The sequence below is a fragment of the Amblyomma maculatum genome, chromosome 1, assembly GCF_055883805.1.
Source record: "Amblyomma maculatum isolate TAMU_Amacu chromosome 1, ASM5588380v1, whole genome shotgun sequence".
In the NCBI taxonomy this organism is placed as follows: Eukaryota; Metazoa; Arthropoda; class Arachnida; order Ixodida; family Ixodidae; genus Amblyomma; species Amblyomma maculatum.
In genome coordinates, this window is record NC_139344.1 from 373,970,150 (window position 1) to 373,993,367 (window position 23,218).

The following is a 23,218-nucleotide window of genomic DNA, read 5'->3' on the forward strand; positions in this document are numbered from 1 at the left end:
CTACATCGAAATCAGCAAAGAAGATTGCACAAACCATGTGCAGAAGCGGATGGGAACGGCCCTACGCAATGCAATTGCCAAGCATAAAGGTGATGCAAAAGAGAGCTTGAGTGGCAAAGGAAAGCTGACAGGCGACCTTGTCACCAAGTTGACATCGTATTACAGCTGGGCCCTGAAGTCCCATGCTGGAGATGTTGGGGCAATGCATAAGGCAGTGATGGCTACCTATCATCACGTAACCTCCAATGATACCGTGTCAAATCACACCCTCTGCCCGACAGGCGCAAACTCGTGGTGCCGCCAGAATGCTGCTGCAGCCAAGGGAGAGCCTGCTCCCAAGCACAGATACAGTTTGCCACCACATGTGTGCAAAGCACTTTTGCCTATTTATGAGCGTTTGGCAGACCCAAAGCTGCTGGAGCGGTGCCAGCAGGGAAAAACCCAGAACAGTAATGAAAGCTTGCACTCCCTAATATGGTCACTCGCACCAAAGGAGCGCCATGCGTCACTGTTCTCCGTTCAAGCAGCTGTTGCAGAGGCTGTTGTCCGCTTCAATGCAGGAAACCTACAAGCATGCTCAAAAATACTGAGTGAGCTAAATATGAACCCTGGCGTCCAGAATATCAGGAGGATGGCTGAGAAGGACAGGCGCCGAACAGCCGAATCAGTACGCAAGCGTGCCTCTGCGGAAAACATGCATCGGGCACTGAAAAAGCGGCATTCTAGTCAGCCCAAGCAGTCAGATTACATGCCTGGTGCATATTAGCTGTCTGCAAGTGTAAATATGCATATATCTTTTCGAAATTTTGAATAAATTGTGCCTAGTTTGTTTTTTCCCATTTTCTCAAAACTCAAATTTTGGACACTTGGCTGGTTTAGTTCGTCGATATCTCTGCATCTAGGACAGATAGAGATGTAATTCCTTTTTCTACATAAAGCTGAAGGTGCAGTGAATGCAATGATCGAAACAGAATTCTTTATTCAAGCTTCAAAAATTTTTTATTTTGCCAAGTTAATTGAAGCATGATAGGCACGTCTTGAAGGACAACTTTCAAAGTGCAGCAAAATTGCTAATAAGGGTAAAATGGAAAAACTGCTTTGATCATTGCACTCTTTGGTCATTGTACTGTACCGCCATGCATTAAAAATGATGTTTTATAGAGGCGTTTTTTTTGCGCGGAAGTACTAATTAAATGAATAATTAATATTATTATCTCGGGAATTAACTGACATAGAGAAAAACAAGTTACATTTTTGAAATCAGCATAAAAATCTGAACAAGAGGGTATGATTTTATCAGGATTGGCTTTAAAATAATGAAAATAGCTCTAAGACCAGTGTCCCCCCTTAAAGGGTGCGTAAACACTGAAGTTTGGAATTAAGCTGTGAAATTATACATGATGTTCCACATAAGGGGTTGAACAAAAGCAGCCAACAGAGTCCAGAGCGCGCGCAGAGAAGCAGTAAAATCCTTAGCGCTCCCTCCTCTGCTACTCAGGCCATCGCAGCCCATACCTCACAAGTCTGGGGGGGGGGGGGGGGGGGGGGGGGAGAAAAAAAAAAGCGTGCATATTGCTTCAGCTGTGCTTTGCCGAGGGCAGTTTCAAACCGTCACTCATTTGATACCGCGCAGTCCAGCATGCTCGCACATCTTTTGCATGCACAAACACACGTACGCAAGCACGCAAATTAAGCGAGTGCCCAGGGCAGCTAGAAGCAGTCACGGGTTTGTAAGTGCTTCAACCCTTCCGACGGCCAGCCTGCCAGCCCCTCCTTTCACCCTTCCCATGCACTGAACTTGAGAGATATCTTAATGCCCCTTCTCACTCCCTCCAGATGGGACGAAAAAATAATAAAAGAAGAAACAAACACCGGCCGGAGACTCAGAAGTGACGTAGACAAATGTAGATTTTGTGTCGCGTGATTGTCCCCCCAGAACCTGCAAAAATAATCTTCCACCTTGCACAGTGTTGCCAGCAGATGTTCGGTTCAGTTTTGCTGTCGGCAGAGTTATTCAGCGACTTTTGGTGCAGGTGTGGCACAAAAGTAGGCAAAAAATCGATTTTGTAGCAGCATGTAGTACGATTTCTGATTTGGTGCAGTTTGGCGCAATTGGCCCAGCAGTTCCACCACTGATATGGTAGCTACTATCACCCACAACCAAATCTTCAAAAGTCGCTTTTGGCGGCATGCACAGCACAGCTAAAGATGACTTCCTGACTGTGGCTATGTATACATTAATAGAAAATGAAAAAAATGTTCCTCTATGAGAGGACATAAAATGCAAAGTGCTAATTTTTTGATGAGCAGGATTTTGGTGTGCGTGCTCATTAAGCCCGGTTCACACTGTGGAAACATTTGGTCAACTCTGTCTGGTGACAGCGTGTTTGCGTAATGTCAGCTACCCTGTTGCATTGCTTCGACACAAACTGTCCGGAAGTATGTATTTGTCGCCCGGCTAAACGGACCGGAAACTTTCGCAGGAACCCTTGGCGAACTCCTTGTCACACCGAAAAAACTACTTCAGCGACGCCCCTCTGCAGCCGTGGGTGACTCTGGCACACAAAAGATGAGGGGCGCCATGGCAGCCCCACCACAGCTGGTGCCATTACAGCACCCCACCTGACTGCTTGCAAGGTGCCGTACTGCGGCAAACAAAGCAATAAAGGGAAGCGTTTTTTTATTATTTTTTTTTTTTCAATTGCCGTTTGCGAGCACGAAAACAATTAAAAAACGATCAATCACAGTTAGTGCATGCTAGGGTGGTGTGTTGTTGCCGGATTTTTCGCTCGACCAGTGAACAGGCCAAACACTGCTGACGGCTGCTGTTTGCATTTAGTTTTCGTTGCCCAAGTCTATCCTACCGAGGTAACGCCCCGGCAACCTGCCTTGTTTCTCAGCTACTTGTGCAATGTGACAAGCTGTTTGGGAACAAGTGTCTTCAGAAACAAGTCTCCAGCTTGACAGGCGGACGTGTTTTGTCCATGCCACTTTTGGGTTCCCGCAGTGTGAACCGGGCTTCAGTCTTCAGATGATGAAAACATCGCAGGCTCAATGCAGTGTTTCCATTTAATGATGGAAGCATCACCTAAGCAGACCTTGTCACATCACCTGGAGTTTCACCAGGCTGCAGCTACGTGGTGCAATGGTTGCCAGAGGAGAACCAGCGATGGCTTTACTTAAGCGATGGGCTACACAGCTGATAAAGGGACCAAAAGTGTTAAAAGCATTATTTTGCCTACCACCTAACAAACACAAGGGAGGGTGTACTGAAAGACAACTGTGGAATTTTAGGCAGAGAATTTTCTTGCTTAGGATGTTTACTGACTATTCTGCTCTGAAAAAAGAGAACGGTCAAGTAACCGTGCACAGAAAGCTGGTGACAATGATAGCAACGTGATGGACTTGCACCAAGCAGATCCCGAGAAAATGCCCCCCAAATATCCACAAAGATACATGGGAGTTATAGGGCCTGCTTTGTGACCTTAACACTGAAGTACCTAACCACACAAACAGCAACAAAGTGGATGCTAGGCACTCGGGAGGAAGAGCACCTACACGGAGAAACAAATTCTCTGTGAAAGAACTTGCAATCCACCTAAGCGGAAACCGGACCATATCAAGAAGTGCCGAAATTCACAACTTTCACAGATGCTGCAGCAACTACGGCTGAGCAAAGTATGTAAGAGTGTTTCTGACTACGAGGGGACGGAGTGAGCCAGCAGTTCTAAAACTGCCCATAGTTTGGCTGAACTGCACCGTCTAGGAGAGCAGTACCAGCATTTGTGCACGTGCTCCTGCTTTGTGGCCACCTTCGAAACAACCATGCAAAACACAAGAGCTACTCAAAATTATGTGCATGGGTGCCTCTGTGTAGCGGTACTTGCAAGCAACTTTATTTAGGGCACTATGCCCATTTCTTCAAGGGCAAATCGTTCGCTGCAGAAATGCCACGAAACAGACGCTTGCTACTTGGCTTGGCTACCGGTAAGCAACACGGACTGGCCTGCAGGAACAAAGCTATGTTGCGACGCTCTCCACTACAAACGCTTGGCTACCGGTAAGCAACACGGACTGGCCTGCAGGAACAAAGCTGTGTTGCGACGCTCTCCACTACAAATGCTTGGCTACCGGTAAGCAACACGGACTGGCCTGTAGAAACAAAGCTATGTTGAGACGCTCTACACTACAAACGCTTGGCTACCGGTAAGCAACACGGACTGGCCTGTAGAAACAAAGCTATGTTGAGACGCTCTACACTACAAACACTTGGCTACCGGTAAGCAACACGAACTGGCCTGTAGAAACAAAGCCATGTTGAGACGCTCTACACTACAAACGCTTGGCTACCGGTAAGCAACACGGACTGGCCTGTAGAAACAAAGCCATGTTGAGACGCTCTCCACTACAAACGCTTGGCTACCGGTAAGCAACACGGACTGGCCTGTAGAAACAAAGCCGTGTTGCGACGCTCTTCCCTACACACAGACTAAATTCTTTTAACAGCGTGTTTCGCATTCTTGCAACACATCCGAAGTGCGAGTAAATGGTTGGCATTAGGCTCGAATGAAGATTAATAAAGAATTCCCTAGATATTTACCTCGAGAATGGTCCTTTGTTTTCCTCCTTTTTTTTTCCTGCCAAACACTTAGCCAGGCCAAATATGAAGTGTCCGCTTCCCGGAATTCCTGCACCTACTACCCAAAGTGGGGATAAATGACTGCAGCGCCTCTTTTGGAAATCAATGCTGCAAGATAAAAAAAAAAAAAAAAGAAGCGGGGGTGTGTGCCCACTTGTTTTGCAGGCTTTCGTTGTCCTGCTGCAGTTGGAGCAGCTCGTTCTTGACGGACCGCTCTCCTGCGCTCAGGCTGTGCAGTTGCGACCGCAGGTCCTGCTCCGTCTGCCGGCTTGCCTGCAGGTCCGTCTTGAGCCGCTTAATGTCTGCCTCCAGCCTGCACGCACAAAAGAAGGCATCATTTCAGAAGTTGGCATGAGGCCAGTGAGAACGCCATTAAGCACTCAAAATGCAAGCAAGCGGTAATGCGCAGTATACTCAGCATAGCAAGCAAATTATAAAACTTGTAGAAAAGTAAAAGGCAAGTAAAGAAGTAAAAGCTACTCTACCAGTCTTGCTAGTATTTGTATCATTTTAAAAATAATAATTAATAATGGCAATACAAATAATGCTGTACCCAAAACAATGGCCTCCAAAATATTCTGAGCAAGAAGTGATGGGAAATATAATGGGTTTCCACCTAAACAGGACAGTGACCATGAGAAGTGTGCTCACTATCTACAGCTTTACCCAATATCCTAGCAATTTTATACGTTCAGACTAGGTTAGAAAGATTAACTTGAACATTATAGACCAAAGTCAAAAGCCTTTCTCTGGGCATCATAAAATTTCGACCAAGTTGAACGAATCTCGCGCTAAACGCATTACTAATTTTGCCCACCACTATTATTTTCCATCTGAAAACAATGGCAAGCTAAGCATAAGCTTGTCATCCTAACGTACGTTTTTTCATGGTAAGCAGGTGCAAAGGGAATGACAGCAACACACTACCACTGCTGCCACTGTTACGAAGGCTGAAAATTTCACAAGCTGTCACGAGCTTCTACCGACGGGTCCACGGGATCGGCTCTGTAGTGATAAAATGCACTTTTTTTTATCATGGTATCCAAAGCACATCTGTTACTATCTTAATACTAATGCCACGTGTAATTTCAGCGTTAAAAGTACAACCACAGGTGAAAGTGCAGAGCATCAGGTTGATTCCTACGAAAATTGCTCACAGATTACAAGAAAAACGAAGGTAAGCCAATATCTCACTTAACTTGAGCCAAAGGCTAAAAAAATAATTGAGCCAGGCAAGGAAAAACAGATGCATGTTGCTGACAGAGCCACCCAGCGTGCCACAGGTAACTTTATTTTGCTATTAATTAATTATTTAAACAAGCTACTTTTTTGAGCCAACAAATGCGATTTGGAAAGTTGGGGAGCAGCTTCAAAAAGCCCCAATACATTATTTATAGTAAGGAAAGCCTCACGTGTGCCTTTTGGAACCGGTAGCCGTGCACGTGTTGGAACCGGTAGCCGTGCACGTGTTGGAACCGGTAGCCGGCGCCACTAAGGCAAATTCATACAGCTTGGTTAAAGTGGAACTTTATATGCGGGATGGTAGCCTAAGCTGTCGCATCATACTCTTAAAAGGCGGAACTTAAATGTACCCATTAATTTTACTGTGAATGGATGATTGCCAACAGCATAAATTTACCAACACTGCAATGAATACCTGCGAATGTGGACAAATTCATGTTTTGCCCCATCTGCTTCTGTCCTTTCTTTCATCGTTGGCTTGACAGTGTTGCTAGTACAACTTTTGTGAAAACTATTTTTCTACCGGAACCTCCAATGAAAATTTCCAGACTTCCAACTCACTGTAACTAAACTCACTAAAATGCATTGAGACAGAAAAAAGACAGCCGTGCGCCACATGGTGTTCCCTCTTTGCCATACTTTGAAAATACAGTGGAATCTCGTTGATATGATTTTCACGGGAATTGAAAATTAAAGCATACTATTATCTGAAAATCGTATTATACAAAACCGGCCCTAACAGGTCACGGATGAAAGATACTTCTCAGTAGTACTTACAAGTGGGCTGGCTATACGACTTTGACGACCTCCGGTGCTGCATGGTTATACACAAAAACAATACACACACAAGAGAATTAAACCGACGTTAAGACCGATGATGTGCTCGCTACCAACTGCCTGTTTTTGCAACCCCACGTTTTTTGTGAAGCTTTCTTCTTCTTTGTACCACAAAAACAGGCAGCTGGTAACGAGCGCATCATCTGTGTTAACGTCTTGGTTTTATTCTCTTGTGTGTGTATTGTTTTTGTGTTTAACCATGCAGCGCCGGAGGTCGTTGGAGGGAAAGATACTTGGTGCAGAACTTACTTTTATTACTGCCCTTGGGATAATCTGTCATTTCGCGCTGGACAACCTGTTTGTCAATGTTCACCAGCAAGTTTTTCTGAAACAGGTATTTCATCCCGTAGCTGATTAACTGTGAGAAAGTATCACGTGCAAATGTACTCCGCATGCAGCATCTTGACAGGCTGCCAAAGACACCCCCGGGGGGCCGCAAGGAGAGCACAGAACTGAAAGGCTCCCTATTGGCTGAGCTTTCAGCACAGTAATCGCACCTGAAATTTTAAAAACATTTACTGCAGCAACAAACCTTGGAATGTACAGTCACATTTTAGCCTCCTCAGCTTTTACTTCATATCACTTCATACCCATTCCCTTCCAATGGGCCGGGCTGGAGGAGAGGTCTTAATTTCCCGAAACCTATGTCATATTGTCCGTATGCACAGTCCGCCACAATGCTTTCTTAAGCACTTGTAATGTTTTCAATGGGGCTTGGTCACAATTATTTCCATTTACATACACAAAAATGTTAGGAGGGATCCTAGCCAAAGCAAACCGTAATATCGTCGAGGCATGAAAAAACAATGCCACCACTCTTTACTAATGCCACATTCCAAAAGGCAAGAAAAAAAAAGCAGCAAATAAAATTACGCACCTCTGGTAGTGGTCGTCCCTAGGATGATGACCCACCACTGCGAGTGGCACGGCAGAGAGTGAAGAACTGCTTAGATTGTTGTTTGTGGTTGTGCAGTTATTCTTGGCAGCTCGTCTGCTTGTGCTGCCTCCACCAGAGGCCGACGAGGGCGCCTCCTTGGCACAGTTAGCCTGCTGCTGTTGCTGCTGCTGCTGCTGGTTCCACTTGGACGACCGCGCAGTGACAGTGGGAGACAACACACCGGTGCCACCATTGCTGCAAACGCCGTTCACTTTGAAAGCAGTCTTGTCACGCACTTCATCCGTGGTGGCATCAAAGTCGTTCACACTAGCCGTGCGACGCGGCGCTGGTGCCGTGCTGCTCTCGGCATCCTGCTGGCACTCAAACTCGTGCTTGTCTGTTGGGGCCGTTGCGTGGCCCTTCGCGTCAGCCTCTGCGTAGCGTGCCTTGCGAGTGCTGCTCCCCAGGAACCCGTTGCTGGCTGGGGGACTCTCCTCCCCCAGCTTGCACAGCACTGCGTGGCGCAAGGCAAGGTAGTCAATTCAGTTGCAAAGACTCGCTATCACCTCCGCGGTAACAGTTCAACACAGTGCTGCCTTTCCTTTTTCAGGTCACCAAAGTAGAAAAACCAAGCCAAACAACTCCACATCACAACTTCAAAACGACAGAAGCCTTCCTAAGCTTTTCCACCTTCAAGTAAACAACACACCACTCTAGCACTCATACTAACTGGCCCGTCGCGAGTGCTGGGCCATTCATAACTCATCACATTTCCCTCATCGCTCAAATAACATTGAGATTACCACAAACTGGTATGAAGAGAAAGGAGTGAAAGGAAACCGGAAAGTCATAAAATATGCTGAGGAATGTGCGCTTGCCTTTGTCGGAGCTGCTCGATGTTATACTAGGGGGCTCTGGAGGCAGTGCCTGCTGTAAAAGCTGAAGGTAGAAGTCATTTTCCTTGGCCACTTCTTTTTGTTTTCTCTGGAAAAAAAAAAAAGCGATTTTTCAAAAGTGCTTTCTCACACCATTACATTTTCTAAACACATCCGCAGCCTGACAGGCACAAGGCATGCCAGTTAGGTTATGGTATGTCCCCAACTCATCTCCCGAGTGGATTAAAGGCCAACAGCAACAAACTTTTTCCCTCCGTAAAAGGAGTGTTTTCTAGTTGTATGTCAAGAGAGAGTACTAAAAACAAAATACATTCGTAACTGAAGAATGTGTTTCAGAAACTGCTTGTAAAAACCGCCATTTTTCGAACCGAAACTGAAAAACAAGACAGCCTTTACTAAGAACTGGAAATTATGTAGAAAGGGGCATATTCGGACCGCCCACCGCTGTAGCTGTGGCGTTTTGGAGGCTTTTTACTGCTTACGGAGTCTTAAGCGAGTGGTCATCATATATAGTATTCTGGTACTGCGGGTGACGCGAACGCCGACCTAACGAATCTACACCACTCTGAACAAATGCCAACTGTCGATATGCATTACAGTTTGTTTCGCCCTCTGTGTTCTGCACTTTTGGAAGTGCATGCGGTGTGCACATTCATTACCTCGAAGGCAATGCAGCATTTCGGCATCTTAATCATGGCGGAAATTATGAACACTTCACCAATGTAACAAACCCAGAGCCTCCAAGCCCTGTTTCAGCCATCAGCTTTTTACTGCATGCCGTCTAGTCTGTTCATCCACAATGGGTCCGGCATAAGGACAGTTCTTGTTTGCCTGTTTCTTAGTCATATCCAGCAAGTTGCCAGACTTCGCGACATGCTGCCAAGTGCACGGGTCGTCTGCTACACAGCTTTTAAAATGTGTAACAATGAAACTACTTTCCTGAGAAGCATAAAGCCTCATTATTATTGATCTTTGGGCTCACCAATCATATATATTAAAAATCTTGTTCCAGCTTAGCTCTAACTAGGCCAGTTGCCGTTCTTTGAAACAGTAACCATGCACAGTGGAACTACTGATGCGCTGCTCGTGCATGAATGTCAAATGATTTTTAAACACCGCCAATCTGGTATGGATGCCACATGTAGTGTTGCAGCTATATGTGGGAAAGTAGAGGTAATGTCCCTGTTTACTGGCGAAAAAAAGACTACGCTTGACTTGCAATGCACGTCAAGGCCCTGGCCACTCTTTTTCTCGCAGATGTATTGTGAGTTCATGCGCCTTTGCGGGAGGACAGAACATTTGGGAGTAGTTGTAGGGGAAAGAAAGCGTCAGAAATCCCCCATGCCAGCTTATTTTGGTGCCAGCAGCACTTGCGGGTATACAAGAAAACTTCAGGGTTGTTACAACTCAAGTTTTCACACCAGTTATACACTGTGGCGTTGTAACGCAAAAGCATTATATTGGCACGTAATAAAATGTACCTTTGGGTAGCTACAAAGGGCGGTATGTTCATAATGAATCCATTATGCAGAGATGGAAGGTCAATGTGTGCATGCCAGACTCCCACTCACTTTAGACAGACACTGATCCAATAAACCAAAGAATTCATATGCTGTTACAAAGCTAATTCATGGGACAATGGAAAAATTTAACATGATTGGATTTTGTTTCATAAAAGCATTTCATAGCTCATTCTGGCTGGCTACATCTGGGAGTGCTGCACTCCAGTGCAGTTTCTCATCTTACTTTTGTCAGAGTGGAGCCGCACTTCGCTGAGCGCCTGACACGGCCTTTGGTCAACATACTTACAGTCTTCCTTTGAAGCTGGAATGTTAACGGAAGATGAAGTAATATCTAGCACTAGTTGGGGGACCACATGTGCATGCGCATTCAGCTATAAATATTGGGGCACAGTGTGGAGTAGAGACTATTCTTAACACATCTGGACCACAGCAGTCTGAGCACACAACTATGCACAACTTTTCGGCAACTTTGAGCACTGAAAAACAAGCTTTCAGGCAATACTCCGCTTGTAACTTTTCCGGTTTGAAAGCAAACTATGTGGATCACAAAACTGATCACATAGGGAATAACCAAAGAAAAAAAAAAAGTGCAGATGGCGGATCGGTTTGTTGAGATGTTCGAGCCGATGTGGGCAGTCAGGAGGAGATGAGTGAATGAGCTAGGTTTAATGGCAGAATGGCGAACTGATCGAATATGATGGCACCCATGCTGTTGCGCTGTAAAGTGTCTATACTAAACACGGCATTATGATATGGTGGCAGTTCACAGCAACTGTTTATAACTTGTATTTACTTGCATTTACAAGGATGTGCTCACACTGCGTGATTCTGTACTGATTAAGGCTGTTAAGCCTGAAATGCTTTCAGCGCCCATTGACAGCATAACACCGAAGAACATGGAAGCGAACCAAAAGGAGAACACAAAGGCAATCCTGAATGAAGTTCCGTGGGTTACCCCCAGGTATCTGCCAACATGCATCATCCTTCACTCAACACTGGCTTCATTGCGCTAAACTGAAAAGATGAGGAACTCCCACTTTTTAATGATCCCTCCATGCCTTTCTTTTGGTTCATTTCATGCTTACATTACATATACTCTCGTTGGCAAGGTTAGATGTGACTTTGGGTTTCAAAGAAATTCCACTAATAATGAAGAACATCAATGGGCAACTGCAAATAATGCTTTTTAATACTTATTACTATTAACCAATACTATTTTGCTAACATCAATGCAAATAAAACCACAACATGAGGAACAGAACAAAGGTGTCACTCACAAGTCGCATCCTGTAGCCAATATAACTTTTGACGCAGAAGCTCATTGTAACCATAGGATAACCTATGCTGAAAAGCAAAGGGCAAACACATATTAGAAGCACAGCTTTCTTTTCTCATATCTGGTGAAACAACAAAAGCTACTACTCGAACAAAACCACAACTCCCTGGTTTACACACTGGCCAGATCTGTCAAGGGGCAGAAATACTTCTTGCATACCATAGCAACAAAAGCAAAATAAAGCTACTTAGGCTATTTAATAGACTTAGCATGTATACAGTGTCAATCACACTTAGCGTGAACACGGCTCCGCGTGACCACACATGCGCTTCGCGCCGTTACACATAACCCGTTCAGGAATTAATACAGAATGGCGAGCGAGTACGGAGACCTTGAAGTGGTGCTTCGTGTCGTCCGCCATTTTGCATGAATTTTCCACTGGCTTGGGTGCAGTTATGCTACGCACATGCGCAGCCACACAGAGCCGTGTTCCACTCCCACTAAGTGTGAATGACACTGTACATGTTTCAGTTTCAAAAAAGGGGAGAGCGATGGGAATGTCTCCTGCTTGGGCTTATAACAGCATGGCAGATGCCAACAAGTACTGTTTCTATGGAGCAGTCAACTTCCAAAAGTCTGCCACCTAAAGGACAAATTAAAGGACAAGTTGAAACCCTGTAGCAAGTAAAGTTCTAATTCATTTAAAAACATTTCGGGATGGCAGCCAGTACTTGAACTCAAATTTCAGGACTTCCCCATGCATCAAGAACTGTACGGCACTGTTTAAGGCAAGGAATACTTACCAATGTGCTGCAAAGGGCCTGCACAGATCTAAGTGGAAGGCGGTGTTTTTAATGTCTTTGAGCCGCACTGTCGCTTCTATGTACATGAAAAACAGCCACAGTGACAGGGTCGGAAGACAGATACCCCGTTCTGCAATGAAAGCAGGCGCAAAACACACACTTAGTTTCTTTCAAGTGAAGGCGTTTCTTCTCTCTCTCCCTAGTCGGTTATTCGTTTTGTTTCTTTGCTTATTTTTACTCAGGCTCATAGCCACTTGTTCGTGGTGCTTTGAAAACTAGACAAAAAGATGTCACCATGAATAACTCGAAGCAAACCAAATGGCCACACAGCCTGCGTCTGCAGTATTTGTTTTGGTACCATAATACATTTTTGTGCCTACTCTGCTCAATGCCCACAAATGCTGATAATAAAGCAGCGACTTATGCTGTAATACTGTACAGCACTTGACACATGCAACAACACTTTCAGTTCCTCAAGCAGCCCTGAGAGTTAAGAAATGCAGTAGGAGAAGTGTTCAGAGAGGAGCAGCACGCATGCCGAATCACAACAGTGGAAGGTAAAATAATAAACACTGGTCCTAGACTTTATAGGTTTTCCTTACACTGAAACTTTTTCAGTTATACACTAGTGAAAACGAACAAAATTTTGCTTTTGGTAAAAAAAGAAGAAATAAAAAGACATAAGAAAAACAAAACAGAGTCCTTCTTTTGCTAGCATCAGGCCTCAAACACAAGCAAGCATAACCCAGAAAGCAAAGGTCGTAGAAAGCAAGGTAGCCAAAGAAACAGACACTCAACTCAAACAACCAAAGGTGGAGTAAATGTTGGTTTACCTTGAGGCCAAACGAAGAGTGGAAGTAAACGGGGGGAAAAATAAGGGTGATAAATCACCGTTAAAAAAAAAAAAGAAAAAAAGGAAAAAAAAAAGAGGAGGAGGAATGAGGGAAACACTAACCAGCCATACCTGTGTGCCAGACGTATTGCCCCCACACATACGTGCTGGCCACAAAGAAAAGGACGTGGACGGGCAGGAACAGGAAGCAGATCATGTCTGACGTGAGGGCGATGAACACAAAGAACACCGAGAAAGCCTGCGTCGGGGCAACAACAAGCGGCGTGTCACGGCATCGACCCGAGTCTGCATCAACGTTCTTATACACAGTGGTGGCCGGTCAGTCAACCATAATGCTGAACTGCTGGAACAATTCTAAAACCAATTTCAAGCCTTTTAAATTCCCTACCCTTTGTTCTTCTTTGCCTGCTCAAACTTTGCGAAAACGGGTGCATGGCACTGCTTCAACGAGTCACAAAGCACAGGAAAATGGAACGAAGTCATTAAATTATGCTGGCCCAATTCTAAAACAAAATCTATAACAAAAAATTTCGATACAGACACTTCAGACTTCTTCATACTGCTTTAATGTATGAATGCGAAAGCTATAGCCCCGTGGGTGAAGTGTTTTCGAGTGAGGTTTCAGATGCATTAAATTTTTTCTGCTAGTGTTGTACCTGGAGTCTGTTAGCGTATTTCATATATACTACCATGCTTTGTGCGACGTTTGGGAGTCACATTTCCCGAAAACTTGGCTTTAAAGCACATATCTTACACTTGTCATTGGTTCGAATCCCTCTTGCAAGCTACTTGACCAGCATATGCATGCGATATGCAATGAGAAATCATACACCACCCGAGATGCCATACGACACAAACGGCTGCATCACAATTTTACGTGAAAACTGGTGCCCTACAAAGGTCGGCCGGTAGAGAGTATATACAGAAAAATGACATGTATAGGTGGCCTTGGTCGTCAAGTGGTCTGAATGCGTCCAGTGGTGCACCGTCGATGCTCTGCTTGCAATGTGCGTCGTGTCGCCGCTTGATGACATCACCCCATTTTCCTTCCCATCGCTGGGATATTTATGACCATCTCTCAAGAATGAACGTCACCCTCAGCTTTTACTTATAATGAGACGAGCAATGCTTTCCCACTAAAAAACGAAAATAAGGATTACAACTTAGTCCGCATGATCTGTGTATAAAAAGGAAATATCTTACACAAGGAACAGCCCGAACATTTGGAAACAATAGCATAAAACTGCTGCATTTGCACCGCCTAATAGTTAAGAATGTACAGCCTGTTGTAAAAGGTTACAATCACCCACTGTGCCACTGCAGTGAACAGCACGGTGGTCTTTGCAGCACATGGTTTGTTTTCGTATTCTCGCTGTTTTCTACACACTGTAGCGGGTTGTAAAGGCCCTAAAGTGAGCGGCAAATCGATGCGATGCAATTCCACAGAAGTTGCCCCTCCTACCCCGTCTCGAAAAGTACACACAAATAAGTGGAGTTTCTGGAAGAAAACGCTTTGCGTTATTTTCAATAGTATATCTTATGAAAAGTTTGCGAAATAAATAATACAAAAAAAAAAAAAAAGTGGAGTCACAAGTTCTCATTCAGTTCATTTGAAGGGCACCTCCAAGGGTCTCCTGATATGATTCATTTTTATAACAAACTTATACAGCAGGTCATCAGTGTATTATGAACCTTTACATCAAATTTCAAGTCTACGCACAATGCCGTTTCTGCAATAACAGATCTTTAAAGATATCAATCTGTGAACACTGACGCGGTTATATTTCTAAAGGTGAGTATGGTATTTGCTATGCGACAAACACTCCCTGCCTTCTTGTATTCACTGTGTGCCTCTCCAACGGAAAATAAATTTTTCGAAAAAGAAAATGCAGATCTTTTTCTGCTAAAATTCTGATGTTGCATGAAAGTGGCCTTGCACGGGTTTTGCTTCTGTCGCCTAGCTTTGTGTAGCTGGCTGAAATGGGATGCACCGTTGTCACCAATCAAATCTGTGATTTTATTGATTGTGTGTGTAAAAGCAGCGCCCTTGTCATTGTCTCGGCAATGCATTGTTACGCACCTGCTGCATAAGCAAGCAAGGCAAGATTTTGCCCGGTGTAGTAGCCTTCAGATTAGCACACTAATTTGGCTGTCTTCAGGGATTTCATCCGGTTTATAATGGGGGGGAATTATTACAACTGCTAGCTATGCAATGCAACACATGAGCAAGATATTCTCTGCCAGTATTTTTGGTGTCATGGCTATGGCATGTAATGCTCCTTCCACCTTGAACCACACAGCACAGTTTATGTTTCTGTACCCTTTTTTTCATCTTTTTTTTTTTCTGTCTTGACACTGCTTTAGATACATGCAGCAATCATCAACAAAATATATTTATAATCTTTGCAGCCTGGTGACTAAAAGTGTGCACACAGCTTTCCAAATATTGTTTCAGAAGTCTATATAATGCCGGCTACATGTCACATTCTAGTTGGACAAAATAGCGGGGCCATTCTTTGTTCAAAAAAAGACCTGTTTTTCCCAAATCAAAAAACAAAAACGGACATTGCTAATGTCCGCAGTGCACCCACAATCTGCTGTACGGTATTGTCACTTCTTTCTACTCTGACACAGTGTTTGATAAATGTCTTGTGATGAAAGAATAAGTTGGCAATTCCACAAGCATGAAAATGTGTGGCATGCGTGAGTTCCTAAACTTTCTGAGCCCCTCTAGATAATTTTGAGACATAGGGGGCTCGGAGCTCTTGTAATTTTCTATGTACTATGATACATAACGCATGTCTAAAAGGATTAAAGGGTAAAACAGACTGAAAGCATCATCCTTCGTTCTCTGGCAATGAAAAATAACCACCTCATCGAAAAACACTCCTAAATACATTCGAAAAGTAGAAGACAGGAAAAAAAGACGAGTTTTGCGGCCAGTACGTGTTATGCAATACCAAAATGAAAGTCTTAGCACAAGAAAATCAACAAAGCGCTTGAGTTGCAGTCAAATGCCACATTAGTAAGCAGTCCTATCACTGCTGTCGTCCAACATATGCAGCATTCGTCACAAACAAAAAAGAAGCCTACAACCAAACTTAATGATGTAATACTAAACGTTTCTCACTTACTAACTACCAGGCGAGTTGATGTGAAACCGCTCAGTGTTTTACCTCCGCAGTAAAATGTTCTTGCATTGCCAAATGCCTTGTTTAGGGGAGCCAGAAATGGATTTTCACACGTGTAAACCTCACATCCTGGCTGCTGCATCTGCGATTTCGTTGTCTGATATATTAGGCAAATTTTCTGCAACCAGACCTCGGGAGGACATACTAACAACACCCCTTGAATCAATAAACAGCCTCTGTACAGACTGATCTCCGGTCCGCTACTGAAGCTGGCCACTCACCAGTCCCTGGTACTTGAAGGAATCATACACGCTGCGCAGGAGCAGCCAGAAGGGCCAGAGGAACTCAAAGCGCAGCTCCAGGATGAAGTCGGCCAGCAGCAGCAGTGCCCACAACACGAGGAACTTGATGTACACAAATGTGCTGCGTGCAAGCAGAGAAAACCCCGAAAAAAGGTCACCGAGACGTCGCAGCATTAAAGGTGTGCCATTCACTACTACCGAGGCGGCACAAACCATCGGCCCAATATTGGTACAATGCTGGCATTGTGCTGGTCTTATGGTGGGCCAGACAGTGCCAATACGGGTCAATGGAATGTGCTGTCTGAGTACGATCTAACAACAAAGGGGCTGTTTTCCTCCAAAACAAAAGTTTTATCGCCTATAATATGAGTGTTGCCACCACACAATTTTAACAAGACAGCTGCGCTGATGATAAGAACATTTTTGCAGCGAATGTCTCAGGCTAGACTTCACCACCCCACCCTCGAAGTCTGCGACCACAGGCTTCATCGACGTCGCAAGTTTTAATTGAATGGTTAAAAAAAAAAAAAATGTTCCAATATTCAGTACAAACTTCTCAGCCACAAACACGACTTTTGTATATCAACTGAGCATCAATAAAGTAAAAGAAAGCTGAATAAAATTTTATAGAGAACTAAAAAGAGACAGAATTGGCACCAGCGTTCCTTGACAAGGTGAATATTTCTAATTTAGACAAGCTAATCTATTCATCTATTCATCTAATTATTTTTCTAATTATTATTCTTCCTCACAATCCTTCAGTTTTCATCTGTCTTGAAGCAAAAAGTTATAGAAAAATAAGCAACACCATGCCTGCCAACTTGAAACCTTGGCAGGTGGGTGGGTTAAAAGAACGGCACACACACTTTTTATTTTTATATATTCTTTTATATTTTGAAGTTAAGTATCTTTGCGACAAGCCTGTCCATGTTTTTACAACTGTAAAATGAGGCTTCACTGGTTGTCTACGGCCTGCTCATATCCTTGATGTAAACCTTGACCCCGCTCATGACACTATGCAAAATGTTCACATCACAGATATGCGTGGCACAAAATTAGAACTCGTACCCTGTCTTCGAAAGCAAATTGTGGTGCATACAGTTTCAAGACTACTTGAAAGTACTGTCCAGGCTTTGAGCACGCCCTCGTAAAGCTTTTATACGGCTATGAAACACAATGGTTGCATTAAATCAGATGTGGCAACTGGTCACACACAAAAAAGAAACCAAAGCTAATATGAAAGGCCAAACCAGCGGCCTAGCAAAGATGGCAGTCACAGAAGGACACTAACACTGTAAATAGTTTGTGAAGGCAGCTATTGAGTTTTGGAAGCGGAATCATGCACCAACAGACGCACAATGGTAGTCACAACAATGCTACGACTGCTAATGTTGATTCCACAGATGGTCCACACTGTCTCTTGTCGTGGCAAAAGGTACCATTAGGAAAGAGTGGTAGGAATTATTTTGTGTGAAATATGGACTTAAAGACAAATGCAAACTCGCACATTTTATGGAAAATTCGGAAGAGTTGGCAGGTGTGTGATAAGAATTTCGAAAAACTATGTTTTTGTGATGCACGGTTGTCAAAAATTGAGAATGCATGGCACTTGATTCCTGTGCATCACGAATTCTGGGGGAATTCTGACAGAGAAGCAACACTGTGTCATAAGAAGGAGATTAGATGATCTAAGTTTCCATTGGTAGCAACACTGAATGACTCTCACCAAAAGCAGAAACACACAAGCCAATAAATGAGGCAAACAAAATAATAATCTTCAATGCTGAATTTCTCCACTTTCATTTTCCTGTGATCATTACCACCATCCCTTTGGCACTTCGTAATGAACACAATTTTTTTTGTTTTACAAGAATTCATTATCATTGAGGAGTAAAACAAACCCCTTGATATTCTTAGGCACAAGCATAATAGTTTTTTAAACTTATTTTGTATAATATATTTTCATCTGTAGATGCATGCTGGAGGTAGATTTTATTTCCATTGTAATACTAGCAAAACACTTTATAAAAAAAAACTAAGTTTTTATTGTGCAGAGCTGGGCTTCATGAATGTGCTATATAAAAAAAGTGCGCTTTCTTCTCAATTGATGAATGCTACAGAAAGGACTTTAAAGCAATGCTAAGTACCGAGCAACTATATCAGCTATAGTCTGACCTTTCTTTCCCCAGCATCCGCAGTCTTGGGCAGCAAAGCAAATTAATGATAAGAACTAAAGCACGAAGCTAAACTGACACTAAATATTGCTGCCATATCAGTGCAGGTGGGGAAGCAATATCTTTTAAATTACCAGCAATCTGGCTATATTTAGTGGCAACATATGTGGCTGCTAGGATATAAAGGGTTAAAACAAACCCTCCCCTTAAAGCCCAACTTATTCCACACAAAGCACATCTAAAACTACTGCAAGAACAAAGAACAGAGGTGACATTCTATTTTTTTTTTCACGGCTAGGGTTATTGGGCTGATGGCTAGGTTACGTTACATAAGAACCGAGCAGCGTAAAAATGTGGACAAATGTGGACATAACCTCAAAAACAATTATAGTAGCCACTGCTGCTGAAGAAGCTGACGTTGAGAGATTTTATGCGGACCTACAATGCCTTTTAGACCGCACCCCATCATCAGACGTCGTTTTTCTCATAGGAGACTGGAATGCTAAGGTCGGGAGTGAAGAAATATCCGGAATTACAGGCAAGTTCGGTCTTGGTGAGCCAAATGAAGCTGGGCAGAGGCTAGTAGAGTTCTGTCAAGAAAACAACCTGACCATAGCGAATACTCATTTTCAACAGCACAAGAGGCGCCTGTACACATGGATTTCACCGGACGGTCTGTACAGGAATCAGATCGATTATATTATTTGCCGGCAGAGATGGAGAAGCGCTATACAAGCAGTAAAAACAAGGCCTGGGGCCGATTGTGGCACCGATCATCAGCTTCTTGTTGCCAAAATTAAGCTTCGATTGAGGAAAACGCAGAAAACTAGAAGGCCTTTCAGGTATGATCTGGATCAGATTCCATTAGAATATGCTGTGGAAGTGAGGAATCGATTTCAAGAATTAGATCTAGAAGACAAAGAGCCCGAAGAGATGTGGACTGATGTTCGTGATATAATACAAGAAGTTGCTACTAAGGTAGTTCCAAAGCAAAAGAAATGCAAAAAAGCAAACTGGTTATCTGAAGAGGCTTTGCAAATAGCTGAGGAAAGGAGGATGGCAAAAGGTATGGGGGAAAGAGAAAAATACAAGGTTCTCAATGCGGATTTTCAGAAAATAGCAAGGAGAGATAAGAATGCCTTCCTGAACATACAGTGTCAAGCAGTTGAGGACAACAGCCAATTAAGAAACACAAGAGCTCTGTATAAGACAATCAAAGATATCAAAGGAAGCTTCTGTGCTAAGCTGGGCGTGATAAAGGACAAACGAGGCAAGGACCTCACTGAAGCCTCAGAGATAAAGAAGAGGTGGCAGGAATACACAGAAGAACTGTACAAGAAGGACCCGGATGTGCAATCCCAACATAGGACGGTTGTGATTACTGATCTCGAGCCGGGCATCCTGAAGAGTGAAGTTGAATGGGCCTTAGCCAGCCTTGCTAAGAACAAAGCAAGCGGAATTGATGGTATTCCAGCTGAGTTGCTTCAAAACCTCAACCACGACGCTGTTAACACACTGCATACATTATGTCAAAAGATTTGGACAACCCTGCAGTGGCCACAGGATTGGAGGAGGTCAGTTTACATCCCCATTCCAAAGAAAGGCAGTGCCAAAGATTGTTCCAACTACCGCACGATCGCGCTTATTTCGCATGCTAGCAAGGTGATGTTAAAAATCCTGCAAGGTAGGCTGCAGCAGTATGTGGATCGGGAGCTTCCGGACGTGCAAGCTGGGTTTCGCAAGGGCAGAGGAACTAGAGACCAAATTGCCAACCTTCGCTGGATCATGGAAAAAGCAAGAGAGTTCCAGAAACCCATTTACTTCTGCTTTATTGATTATGCGAAAGCGTTTGACTGCGTAGATCACAGCAGATTGTGGCAAGCTCTCCGAGAGATGGGAGTTCCAATTCACCTCATCTGTCTCCTCAGGAACCTGTATGAAGGGCAAGAGGCCACAGTCAGAACTGGGCATGGTCTTACTGATTGGTTTCCGATTGAGAAAGGGGTGAGGCAAGGCTGCATACTGTCGCCCTGCCTATTTAACCTATATGCAGAGTGCATCATGAGGAAGGCCGGTCTGGACGAGTCTTCAGCTGGAGTGAAGATTGCTGGAAAACGTATCAACAACCTTAGATATGCGGATGATACCACTTTAATGGCAGAAAGTGAAGTGGAACTCAAGAGACTTCTGATGCGCGTACAAGAAGAGAGTGAGAAGTTTGGGCTTAAACTGAACATTAAAAAGACGAAGATCATGGCGTCTTGCCCTATCAAGTCCTGGAGCATCAATGGACAAGAAGTGGAAGCTGTGACAGATTTTCTGTTCTTGGGCGCCAAGATTACCTCGGAAGGAGACTGCAGCCATGAAATTAGGAGACGCCTGCTTCTGGGAAAGAGAGCAATGGTTAGCCTTGACCGCCTAGTAAAGAGCAGAGACATTAGTCTGCCAACCAAGATCCATATAACCCGTGCTATGGTCTTTCCAGTTGTGATGTATGGATGCGAGAGTTGGACTGTGAAAAAGGCTGACCGCCGAAGAATTGACGCGTTTGAATTGTGGTGCTGGCGAAGACTCTTAAGAGTTCCTTGGACTGCCAGAAGATCAAATCAGTCGATATTGTCGACCATAAACCCTGACTGCTCATTGGAGGGTCAAATTCTAAAGTTAAAGCTCAGCTACTTTGGTCATCTGATGAGAAGAGAGGAGTCGCTGGAGAAAGATTTGATGTTGGGAAAGGTTGAGGGTCGCCGGAGAAGGGGTAGGCAGCGAACGCGATGGTTAGATGGCATTCTCGAGGCATTGCAGATGAAGCTATGTGATGTTAAGAAGATAGTGAGAGACCGGAAAGCGTGGCGTGACATGGTCCATAGGGTCACGAAAAGTCGGACACGACTGAACGCCTGAACTGAACTGCACCAACAAATAGTGCAAACAAATAGTGAAATAATACAAATAGCAAATAGAATGAAAAATAGAAAGCATTAGAACTACAAAATATTGCAAGTAGCAAAGCATAAACACAAAACTGCTAAACAGTTTTTAACAGCAACAACTGGGCAGGAGATTCAAGCTTGCCGATGTACAGGTGGTAAATTAATTATAACCAAAATCCTGCTTACTGTAGCAAAATTCTAACTTTATGAAGGAGGTCAATGGGAGCTTAAAAGCAACATGGTTGATTTGTTACCTCTTCTTAAGTCATCATGATATATCTTGTGAAACAAGCAAAGATGGAATGCTTTTTTATTCTGAAGTTTGCTTTAATAGCGGTGACCCTAGTGGTAATTAGTTACAGTGGTAATTAGTAAGAACAACAAGTTGAGCTACGTTTTTTTTTAACTGGTAGTGGTAATGATAAAAGAGTTGCTAAGGTAGCACCTCTATTAAGATAGATGATGCCTATTCCAATTAAGCAATATGTGAGGAAGAGATGGAAGAGAGGGCTAGAAAAAAGATAAACAGTGAGATATATAACCTATTCATATTGGAAGGGTATAGCGTAAAAAGACAAGATGAAAAGGTCTTGTGTCTTTCTGAGCTGTACCCTTCCAATATGAACCCCTAGCAACTTGCCCAATCGTCCATCCTTCTTCATATATAGCCTAGCCCATTGGAATTAAATTGTGCCAATGATTACCTCCACTTCATGAAAAGAAGAAAGCAGACCAGTTAACTCTCTCTTCTCTTTTCAACCTAAGCGACTGACATAATAGAGAAACTAATGATTCCATAAAATACATTAAAACATGGCTCACAGAAGGCACCAAGGCAATTTTTTTTTTCCTTCTAACCATGTTTATGCTGAAAACAAAAAAAGGGCTAGCAAAGTCTTCCTATCATTTGTACACGCAGCCTTAATTCCTTTCTCGATATTACTTACAACCCTTACAATTTTGAAGCCCTTCAACGACTTAGCTGCAGTCACTGACCTCTTTGTGTGTTTCTAGCCCTTCTATAATTATGCCCTGCAGTCACTGACCTCTTTGTGTGTTTCTAGCCCTTCTTTCACAATTTATCCATTATATAGTTTGCAGTCACTAACCTTATTAAATGTTCTTTGCCATCTTTTTTTGCTGCATTGGCCATTATAATGTCATGCTAATAACTACCTTGTATGAAATTCTCTTTCACATCCTCTTCTTATGTAATGCAGTTCAAGATACTAAAAATGGTTTGGTTATAGGGTTTAACACCCCGAAGTGACTCAGATTAGTGGAGAGCACCAGAAATTTTGACCACTTGGAGTTCTTCTTTAATGTGCACTGACATCACATAGTCAGATGCCTTGCATGCGATAATTGATTATGCTGACATTAGAACCAGAATGAATTTACCAGATAAAGTTCATTATGGACATTATGTTTTCGTTTTAATTCACTACCTGTTTCTGCAAGGCCCATAACACTATGACTACAGATTGCGTGCTCCTGCATGTGACCCTTTGCATATGACCGTTTAATAGTATAAACAATAAAGAATGCTGAACAATGCCCTCACCCGACATACATTAATGCGAATTAACAAAGAACACATGCTACATTATGTATCAGTAGATGCATGAACTGCTGAAGCAAATGGATCATGCACTTGTTTCAGCTTTTGCGACAAGCGATCAAGTTAACTGCAACTGAGTTTTTCACAAAAGAAAGACAATATGGCTGTGGA

General features: G+C 43.4%; 1 protein-coding gene across 2 annotated transcripts in view; it reads right to left on the bottom strand.

The window, feature by feature from the left end:
• The window catches only part of LOC146208255 (macoilin), a 41,836-nt gene that overhangs the window by 16,906 nt on the left and 1,712 nt on the right, over positions 1-23,218 (bottom strand). Inside the window, exons 2-8 of one of the 2 annotated variants that reach the window (XM_084592288.1) lie at positions 16,359-16,500; positions 13,058-13,184; positions 12,094-12,223; positions 11,292-11,358; positions 8,474-8,579; positions 7,596-8,109; positions 4,794-4,952 (exon numbers count right to left, since the gene is read on the bottom strand). In XM_084592288.1, the coding sequence (XP_084448414.1) occupies positions 4,794-4,952; positions 7,596-8,109; positions 8,474-8,579; positions 11,292-11,358; positions 12,094-12,223; positions 13,058-13,184; positions 16,359-16,500 (1,245 nt within the window). Of the gene's footprint in view, positions 1-4,793; positions 4,953-7,595; positions 8,110-8,473; positions 8,580-11,291; positions 11,359-12,093; positions 12,224-13,048; positions 13,185-16,358; positions 16,501-23,218 lie in introns of both variants that reach the window. The other variant, XM_084592280.1, reaches the window with a different exon arrangement.